Raw genomic sequence first — 10,894 nt, forward strand, 5'->3', positions numbered from 1 at the left:
GGGACACAACCTTGTTGCAGTGGGTGTGTGTCTGCGTCTATGTTGTTCCCCTGTCTAAAGTCTGTTCTCAGCACTGACTCAGACACTTGTCTCCCCCCTCCATCACCTCCGACAAACACACACACTCACCCTGTGTGCTCCTCAGCTCTGGCATTACTCCGTAGCCTTACCCCCTCCCCACCCTCTATGTTAACTCTGAGGAACCCCCTACCCTCTTTTCACTTGGGTATATACCCCTAGTTTCAGTAGTGGATTATATTCCCCTCCTGTTCTTCTCCCTCCCCTAACACACACACACAGCATTGAATTGAGTACTCCCCCAGCCTCAGGAACGTTCCTTGCCCCAGTTTCAGCAGTGACTCAGAACAGTACCCCCTCCCCCCCCCCCCCAAAAAAAAAAAAAGCTTCTGAGGTGCTCTTCCCAGAAACAGTGAGATGAGAGCTGGCATCAGTGTCCACTGACCAGGTCACCTTCTATCAGCCTTTTTTCGTGATGTCTGTTAATTTATAATTTTGTAAAAAAATAAGCTTTGCTTGCTTTTCCCAATTCCCTGTCCGAAAGTAGGTGTGTTGACCTTCACGAATCCAGTGGTGGAGCCTGAACCTTAATGGTTAGATGTGGCTCCCCCTTTGTGTCTTCAGGGTTTAAGTGTTGTATGAAGGGGGGATGAACTATGCGCCCCAAGGACCCTGGCTTCCATGACTTGCAGTGTGGCAGCAGTCTTTCTGGATCTGTCTGTTGAGGCTTCCAAGAGCTGAAACTGCAGTGACCAATAAAAGTAACAGTGAGCATCAGAAAGCAGAGAATCAGAGCCTTCAAGACACTGTGTCCACTTTCCAGGGACCACTGCTGGAAGCTGCTCTCTTTAGTTCTAGCACTCATACAGGCCACCTTCCTCTGCCCATCCACAAAGGCCACATGCAGACAAGCCCAGTATTGCATGCCCTGCTGTAGCCTGGTAATGTTGTAGGTATGGAGGCCTACAGGGATTCTGGCCATGCTTGTAATTTCCCTATTGGCATGGTCAGACAGGCTGGCCCAAGTAAGGTTGGTGGCCACAGTGTTTAGATGAGGCTTCCAGGCAAGGAAAATGTGGTAAGCCTGTACCTCGACCACATGGAGTTTGACACTGTTCTCACTATGTGGGAATGAACTGTTCACAGCAATTGTGATGGTCTTGGTGTCGGTTCCAACAAGATTCTGAGCGACACAAGTGTAAAGGCCAGCTTCCCTCACTGTGATTTGCTGGATCTCCAGCGTCCCCTCAGGGTACACCTTATACTTCCCATCCTCTGTGTAGGGTAGCAACTTTGTTCCAGAAGGTGTAACCCAATAGATCTCAGGCTCAGGCTCTGCCATAGCTCGACAGTGCAGTGATATGGTCTCTCCCACAGCTACCTCCATGCGAGATGCAAAGCTCTGCCTGGATATGAGTGGCAGGCAGCGATCTGTCATGTCCCGGAGAGGAATATCACGGATATGCTGCTGCTTCAGCTCAGGGGGCTCGGTGCACAGCATGGATTGGGGCTCTATGAAACGGATGTGATTTTCTGTTGTGTTGACCCAACGAATGATACAGTCACAACGGATGGGGTTGCTATGGAGACTGATCTCTTGCAGATTGGGCAAAGACTCCACCGTCTGTTTGTGCAAGGCACTTAGTGCATTGTTGTTCAGCATCAGGGTCTCCATCTGGGGCAGGTGGTGAAATGCATTGGGGTGGATGAAAGACAGTTTCGGGTTATTGGTGACTTCTAGCTTGGTCAACTCAGGAAGGTTGAACAGCGCAAACTTGTCTATGGACACCAGCTCCTCCATGTTGTTCAGGCCCAGCTCTTTGAGGTGCATCATGTTGAGGAAATCACTCTGTTGAATTATTTGCAGTGGATTCTTATTAAGATCTAGGAATTTAAGGCCTGGGACTTGCTGCAAGGCCCTTTTGGGAACCTCCACCAGCTTGTTATCATAAAAAGAAAGACTCTCCAAGCTCTTCAGCCCCTCCAGGGCATAGTCTGAGATGTGTCTCAGATTCATCCCTGCCAGTACCAAGCTTCTTAGGTTAGATAATGGTCTGAAATTCATGTCTAAGATAGAATCCACCTTGTTGCCCCCAATCATGAGAATCTCCAGGTTGGGTAGAACTTGGAACCAGCGGCTGTCTACAGTCCTCAGCAAATTGGAATTAAGGTGGAGCCTTAGAAGGTTCCTGAGACCCATAAATGCTCTGGGGGATACGTGATACAGTTGGTTGTGGTTCAGATAGAGCTCTTGAAGGTGGACCAGGTTTGAGAAACTGTTGTCGGGGAGCTGGGAGAACTGGTTTTCCTCCAGATGTAGACTTAGCAGCTGAGGCATGCTCTCCAGTTTGAAGTCCCTAATGTCGGAGAAGCTATTCTGGGATAGGTCCAGCTCTGTTAGGTTCAGCAAGTAGCCAAGCTCACTGTGCTCCACCATAGCAATATTGTTACTTTGGAGCAGCAGCGTTTGTGTCCCAGCTGGCAGGCTCTGAGGGATGGTGGAGATGAACAGGTCATTGCAATCCACAGTATTGGCCTCCCGGTACACAGACCTGGGTGTGTACCATGGCCGGATCTGGCATACACACTGTGATGGGCACTGAACCTTCCATGGCACTGACGGAATAGCCACTGCAGTAGCTAGCCAGACCAGTAAAAGAGCCATGTGGAAGAATTTCATTATCCAGCCAGCCTTCATCTGGGGCAGGGAGGCAGCACAGGAACATACAGGTCTTTGCATGGAGAAAGTCTGGCAGGTTGCTGATCAGGGTCTCAGCCAGAGAGGTGGTAGATGCCACCTATCAAGGAAGTTAGGATCCATCCAAAGGTGTGAAGGGTTTAAGTACATTAGTGGAAGCTCTTTCTTCCCCTTTCAGGCGCATTCATTTTCCTCTCCAGGTTTTCCTTTCAGAGATGCTTCTGAAAGAGAATAATGACTATTAGGAAGGGAGGGAAAATGCCAGACATTGTACCAATCATCTCAGCTAAGGTAAAGACCTGAAATAGGCTATGAATATGTTCCTGACAGATAAAGGCAGAAATCAAGAAAGGTGACGTATAAATCCTGACTGGTATATGACTGGCTTTTATTTCACCAAAAGTTGCCCCTCTGTCTCCTGCCTGCTCCTTTCTGTTTGTCTCTGCCCCTTTAGTGCTGGCCTACCTTTCTCTGTCTTGCCTGTTTCTATCATCCCCCCCTCTCTCTGTTTTATGCCTTTTTCTTTCCTTTAGAGAGCATGCGTATGTAGAGACGACTAGAGTTCTGCTCTATGACAGCAGAAATCTCTACTGGTTCTACTAATCTACTGGACTTTGACTTGTAAATATCCCCCCCCCCCCCCCGCAACTTGGAGGGAACCTGTGACTGATCTATATAACCTCAGTCCTATTGCATGCCCCATGTTTCTGTGGAGTGATGCAAAATTGGAGGGAGAAAAATGGGGAGGAGACCAATAGGGACAGGGAGGAGTGCAATGGACAAGGAGGACTGTGGAGGTGGAGGTTTGAGGAGAGAGGGGCACAAGGAGGAAGAGAAAAGAGAAGGGGTGAGAAAGAAATGAGAAAAGAGAGAGGCAAGATCGAGAGGAGATGTGAAAAGAAAAAGAGTGTGAGGAATGCAAGGAGATAAATGAGGGGAATGAACAAGAGAGTCGGGGAAAAGGTGAGTTTTTGGGAGGCAAGGGGTTTGTGAAAGAGTGGGAGAGGGAGGAGAATGGAAGAGTCCATAAAACATTATTAGCCAGGTAGATATTGTTTGTCTCTTGAAATGAACATTGGAGAATAGATCTACTTTTTGAGATATGCTAAGCATTTGTGACCAGGGCTGCTCACAGGATGCTGAGCCCAAAGGACCTTGGTCTGACTTAGCATGTCTCAAAGATAAAGAAAAGCCACAGAATCTGCGTAACCCTGGCAGCGCTATAGAAATGCTAAGTAGTAGTAGTAGTAGAACTATGATAAGAAGAATTGTCCGAAAAAATCTGATTATATCACCCTGCAGCTCTAGAGCTGGATACGGGGGAGGATTGAGGCTGATGGTGTCAGGCCAGGGGAGAGCAATAGAGGGTGTGTGCACAGGTGTGAAAGAGATAATGAATGTCAAGAGGGGAGGGGGTGTAGAGAAACATAATTCATGCTAATCTGGGGGGAGGGGAGGAGAAAATGTTCCTTCCCTCACCCCATTCTGACCTCTCCACCCCTTGCCCTTCCAATGGGACTGATACAGTCAAGCGTGCAAGGCCTTGCACAGGGCGAGTGTGGCTTTAGTACACAATTTTGTGGACACACGTGCAAAAGAAAAACCTAACCCTGCGTAAAGCCTTGTGTTAGACTCCGGTGCACAGCAAATTCAAATTAATGCTAACGAGGCTATTACCTATTCTGCATAGATGCAGAGAAGTGAGCAGAAGACTTCAAGGCTTTGATGCCACGTCTGAGGAGGCACAGAAGGGTTAACCCATTCTTCTGCAGTAGCATCTGTGAGGATTTAAAGTCTGTTTCTTCTTTTCTCAATGTGCATACAGGACCTGTAACACTTTTGTGATCTCCATGAAGAGAAGACAGAGCAGGGAAGGAGTGCAGGAAGAGCTGAGCTGTTGAGAGTATATGGATCTATGCACAGGTTTGAGCAGAAAAGAAAATATTAGCACACATTGTCTGTGCTGGATGCTATTCTGCGAATAAATACCAGCTTTGCAAAAATGCTGATTCATATTTTTCTGCTCCAATGTGTGCACACGGCACTAGCTGCCCTTAGCATGGAATTTTGTGTGCATGTGCTTCCAGTGTCCCAGGCTAGCAGACAAGGTTTGAGCAGACTATCTCTCTATATAAAAGGCAACACCAACGTTCTATGAAGCCTCCAGCCGGAAGTGTGAAGGGGGCGAGATATCCGGTTTCCCTATGAGTGTCTGCCCCGCCCTCTCTGTAACACAGTCAGTGAAGGAAAACAGCAGAGCACGAAATCAAATCGCTGGCTCTGTAACAGTGAAGGACTCAGAGGGGGGAGGGGAGAGAGGCCAGAGGGCAGGGACACACACACTCCCACATGCACACAGAAGAAAACATTGCTAGCCCCCGTTTCATTTGCATCAGAAACGGGGCTTTTTTACTAGTTTGTATATAATTTGTGTGCTGCATCAGTGAGCAAAAATTTGGCATTACGCTTGTGTTAGAAAGCCATGGGTCTAATGCAAGTTACTGTGTTGGTCCCAAAGTAGACACACTATGCCAGCTTCTGTTTCTGACACAGTTCAGCAGTGTAGGGACAGCCCCTGTTTTAGAAGAACTAGGGGTTCTGGAAGGACAGCTGTTCAGTACCTTCATCTTGAAAAATGCTTTTTCCAGAGCTGCTGTCTTCATGAAATGGTGGTGGTTTAGGACAGGACACATCTGAGGCATTAGTAGGGTTAGCATATGTCCCCTTTTGGTTTTTTAATTTTTAGGAAAATATCCTCTTTTTCTTTTATGTGCCTAAGACCAACACACCTACCCACAGAATGAAAGAAACCATCTCTGACCCATCAGTCAGTCTGGACACGTAGGGTCGCTAAAGAGAGAGAAAGGCATTGTTGATTTCCTCTCTCTTTCCCTGCTGGTTGAATCTGTCAAAGGAATTTTGTTCATGCAGCAAAACTTTAAGCATATGGCATGCAAAGACTTTCATGTGTATCTCAGAAGGGGTAGCTGCTCTTCTGAAATGTATGCTTGGGCTCAGACTTAGCCTAGTGGTTAGTGCAGCGGGCTTTTATCCTGGTAACCTGGGTTTGATTCCCACTGCAGCTACTTGTGGCCTTGGGCAAGTCACTTAACCCTCGATTGCCCCAGGTACGAAAAAATGTAGATTGTGAGCCCTTTAGAGACCGAGAAAGTACCTGCATAAGTCTAGTAGTGTTATAGAAATGATTAGTAGTAGTAGTCAAACTCAAATCTGGATGTTTTTGAAAAGTAGATTGTCTACTGCTGTATTGTAAGTCAGTCACTGGCCATAACCATGCTAGGCTGTATAAGAGGGTTGCCAGCAGAAGAAAGGAGATGTTGATGCTCTGTTGGCGAGGCCCCACCTGGCGTATTGTGCTCAGTTTTGGAGACCGTATTATGCTAAGGATGTAAAAAGACTTGAAGCGGTGCAAAGAAAAGCTACAAAAATGGTATGGGATTTGCATACAAGACGTACGAGGAGAAACTTACTGACCTGAACATATATACCCTGGAGGAAAGGAGAAATAGGGGCGATATGATATAGACGTTCAAATATTTGAAAGATATTAATCTGCAAACAAACCTTTTCTGGAGATGGGAAGGCAGTAGAACTAGAGGATATGAATTGAAGTTGAAGGGGGGGCAGACTCAGGAAAAATGTCAGGAAGTATTTTTTCACGGAGAGGGTGGTGGATACTTAGAATGCTGTTTCACGGGAGGTGGTGGAGATGAAAATGGTAACAGAATTCAAAAATGTGGGATAAACACATAGGAATCCTGTTTAGAAGGAATGGATCTGAAGCAGATTAGTGGAGATTAAGTGGCAACACCGGTAATTGGGAAGCAAAGCTAGTGCTGGGCAGACTTCTACAGTCTGTGCCCTGAAAATGGCAAGGGCAAATCAAGGTCAGGTATACATATAAAGTAGCTCATATAATGAGTTTATCTTGTTGGGCAGACTGGATGGACCATCTGCCGTCATCTACTATGTTACTATGTAAAAGCCATTTATACTCTTTTGGAGTATCTGGTTTTGGTTTTTGATATCATTGTCTTTACATAGTGCGTTGGTCCACGAATGCAAGGTCTTTTTAAAGACCTCTTCACTATTCCCACCTAGCAGTACAGTCCTATCTTCATCTTCCTATTGTCAGACTCCTGAGGCAAGCAAGTTTTATGCCGAAACGCGGTGCCATGTCGAGTCTTGAGTACTGATATGTTATTGTGTACTGTTTTATATATATTGAATCTTGAGTGCTGATTCTGTGTTATTTTGTAGTGTTTTATACGTATCACAGTAATAAACTTTTAACCTTATTGATCCTGAGGTTCGTCTAGCCTTCCTCTGTTCCCACTCATTTGTCCACTACTGCTTTCCACTTCCCCATCCCCTCAGAATCAGGAAACTTTATTGGCAGAGCAAATTGACAAAACAATACCTACAGTGAGAAATAAAATTATATAATAATGCTACTAACAGTCAAATTACACAGTACAGAAAAAGCAATAACAAGGACAATTCCCTGGTTCTTGTTCTGGTCCATATCTGGCTGGGTTACATTTCTTACTTGGTGTCAGGATACAGCAGATTTTCTGCGGCAGGATTTTAGAGTTTTTCCTGCTTAGTCTTTGCTTTCTCTGACATTCTCTTTTTCCTGCTCCCCTCCTCTTCCCCTTTGTTTTTTTTTTCTCCCCTCTCACTGTCTCTTTCTCCCGTCTTACTTAGCCATGCGTCCTTGCCTTAGACAGTCACGGCATATGGAGGTGGCTGGGGGACAGCTATTGATTTTTAGATTCCTTCAGATGCTTCATTGTTCATTTTAATTCAGCAGGTGTTCTGTTGCTATTAATTGTCAAAGCTACTGGAAGAACATATATTTTTGAAATATGTTTCTGTTTTGGAGATCATTAAAGAGATATTGCCTGACCTTGCCATCTGTAGATATCCCAGGGTGGCAGCTTAAAGGTCTTTATTCCTACTATGGACAGAGGTTCATAATATTATCAGTACTGTGACATGGATTTGAGGTTGTAACATCCTACGTTGTTAACTAAAATCTGCTCCGAGGAACCAGCTCAAATTTATATTCAGCCTATAGAATCTTTAGGGGCCCTGAACACATCCAGACAGGAAACAAAGAAGGAAAATATGAGTTGATAACTTCTGCAGGGCCAGTGACAAGAACCAAGTGAGATACCGGACTTCATTTTGGGCCCTGAGCTCCTGGCTGTTGGATCGAGAATTGTAGCAGGAGAGACAGACAGTGGCAAAGCCTCAAGCGCTGACTGTGGAAATAAAAGCAGGGCTGCTAAGAGGGGGGGGGGGGGGCAAAATTTCCTGGGCCCGAGCTTCTAAGGGGGGGGCCTGGCGCCGGGGTCTCTCTCTTCTGTTCCCATTCCTGTTCCCGAGTGATCGCATCCCGACAGGAGCAGGAGAGTATTCTGGCACCAGGCCCCCCTTGGAGGCTGGGGAGGACCCAGAGCTTCCTCCCAATGCTGAGCGGCTGCTTTTCCTCTCAGGTGCACTTGCTTGGTTTTGAAACCCAGCATGCCCCGAGAGGGAAAGCAGCCACAGGGGCAGGCAGTCAGCGCTGGAGGAAGACGTCTTCTGCTGGCGGGGCCTTGGGATCCCCGCCAGCCAAGCTACTTAAATTCTGTTTCGGTAGTGGCTGCGATTGGGGGTGGCCCTACCCCAGGCCCGTTCAGTCTCTCGGTGGCCCTGAATAAAAGTGGCACTTCAGCTCCAAATAAGCAAAAAATATAAAAAGCTTGGAAAAAAAATAATAAAATTATGGTCTTGTGTAGTATTACAAAAAAGTCGAAAGACACTATAATACAAACAATTCCTCATCAAAATTACACAAAAAACGTATTTTATTTTACTTTTTGCATTGATAACTGAGAAAGGTGCTCAGAACAAAGTGCTCCTGGTTACTCAATGGATTGGCAACCACTAGTTTCAATCATTGCACCAACAATCCCTGTAAAGATATATTTAAAAAAAAGATCAAAATAAACTTAGATGTCAGTTCCAGTGCTCTTCTTAAGCTGTTGTCAGTTCCAGGAAGGGCAGTGACCATGTGCCAGTTTAATATCCAAATGAATAATATAATAAACTCGACATCTGAAAAACAAAATCTCTTCCAAATATTAAAAATGAAAGGCCGTTTACTAAGGTGTGCTAGTGTTTCCAGCATGCGTTAAACGCTAGAGACACCCATATATTCCTATAGGTGTCTCTAGCTTTAGCGTGCACTAATTTTTAGAGCACGCTAAAAACGCTAGCCCACCTACAGCACAGCTTAGTAAAAAGTAATTTCTCTCAAGCCATTGCTCAGCATGATCCTGTTTTGCTTCAAAGAGTGGAAGCTCGTGACAGTCCTTCCAGGTTTTTGAAACCATCCTCCTGAAGAAGATGTTGGCGAAACGTAATCATGTTGAGAAATGACTTAATTTTGAATGTTTGGAAGAGATTTTGTTCTTCGGATGTCGAGTTTATTATACTATTCGTTTGGATATTGAGCTGGCACAATGGTCACTGCCCTTCCTGGAACTGACATGGAAACATCTGTTTCTTTTTGAATGACCATTTGATGCGATATTTTCTCGGTAGGGATTGTTGGTGCTAAGATTGAATCTAGTGGTTTTCCAATCCATTAGGTAACTAGGAGCCACTTTGTTCTGAGTACCATTCTCACTTATTTTATTTTACTTTTTGCATTGATAAGCTTTTTTTTTGGTAATTTTGACTTCAGGTCTACTACGTTTATTTATAAACATTTAAGCTAACATAAAATGAAGGTACATTTTAGTTTTGTTTTAGTAAATTAGGAGGGTCTTTTACTAAGGCGAACTCACGTTTTTGGCGCATGCTAAACTTGGGAGCGCGCTAAACATTAGAGACGCCCATAGGAATGCATTGGTGTCTCTAACGTTTAGCGTGTGCCAGAAATGTGAGTGCAACTTAGTAAAAGACCCCCTAGCTTTTTAATTAAATTGAATTATAACTTAAATCAGACAAACAGGGGGTGACCCAGCAGATCAGGGCTGGAGAGAGTAGCAGGGCCTCATTCACGCAAACATTAAGTATCACAATCAGATCTGGCATATGTGCTACTCTCATAAAATAATTCATGCAACAGAATTCTGAGGGGGTCCAACACTTCCTGCTTTCTCCTCTCCCTCATTCTGAGCGGGGCCCTCCTAGTTCCACTGCATCATAGGTTCACCATTCACTGGTCAGACACAAGGGTCCTCAGTCAAATTCCTTCATTTTAATTTCCTTTCATGCTCCCACTGTTAAGAACTGAAGTTGCTTTACAGTTTATCATTAGAAAACCACTTTATACCACTTTCATAGGTATGATTAGAGCATCAGCTCAAGGACGTATGGGGAAAGCAGCAGGGTTCAGTCACATGTACTGCAGTGCTTCAGCCCAATCACAAATAGAAAAAGGGGTCCAGCATTGTTTAAGAAATACAACAAATACAGCCAGAAGGAAGCTTTCATATTTTTCAGCATAAATTCTTATCCATTATTCTCTGTCCTGGTGTTCAATAAGGTTTAACTTTGAACCTGGAAAAACAAGCAGGATGCCTTCCTAATTCCAACGGGCAAATACGCAAGAGTCGTGAAGATTTTAGCACTAACATTTTCCTGGGGGAAGTGGACAATCTTGAACTTTGGTCTCCTCTCTTGGGAGTCTGTTAAAAGGATCCTGGATTGGACTTTGATTTTGAGAGTTTTTAAGTGTGTTGTCTACAGAGGCAAGATGATGAGGAAGAGAGCTGGTGGTGCCAGAAGCAGCAGGGTGGCAGAGAGGTCAGACCTAATCACCCAAAGGGAGCAGTGTGGCAGGCAGGAAAGCGGGGCTCCATCTGCAGAATAAGAGTGCAGCATATTTGAGTGGTGGGAGGGGGGTTGTCCCATCTGTGGGAAGATCAGAGGAGGAGACAAGAAACAAGAGAACAGGGAAAGGGAGAGGGCTGAGCAAATCCCTCCACAGCACATTCCCCCTCCTGCATTCAGTCATTCTTCCCACTCACTCAGCCCTCCGCTCACTCATAACCCCTCCATCCACTCACGCCACTTATAAACCCCCTCCCTTTTCACTCGCTGATTCACTCAGACACCCACCAGTCATAATCCTGTCACTCCAGATGTACACCCTCCTTC

At 45.3% G+C, this 10,894-nt stretch overlaps 1 protein-coding gene across 1 annotated transcript; it reads right to left on the reverse strand.

Moving 5' to 3' along the window:
* Window positions 1-511: 511 nt before the first annotated feature.
* On the reverse strand, window positions 512-2,874 carry LRRN2 (leucine rich repeat neuronal 2). Its single transcript, XM_030221039.1, has one exon. The coding sequence runs from the start codon at window positions 2,756-2,758 to the stop codon at window positions 578-580; it is 2,181 nt and encodes a 726-aa protein (XP_030076899.1). The 5' UTR covers window positions 2,759-2,874; the 3' UTR covers window positions 512-577.
* Between the last annotated feature and the right edge of the window lie 8,020 nt (window positions 2,875-10,894).

The sequence above is a fragment of the Microcaecilia unicolor genome, chromosome 12, assembly GCF_901765095.1.
Source record: "Microcaecilia unicolor chromosome 12, aMicUni1.1, whole genome shotgun sequence".
In the NCBI taxonomy this organism is placed as follows: domain Eukaryota; kingdom Metazoa; phylum Chordata; class Amphibia; order Gymnophiona; family Siphonopidae; genus Microcaecilia; species Microcaecilia unicolor.

Bases quoted from the DNA above. Each gene is read 5' to 3' on its own strand.
- LRRN2 (XM_030221039.1), bottom strand. From the start codon at position 2,758: ATGCAAAGACCTGTATGTTCCTGTGCTGCCTCCCTGCCCCAGATGAAG.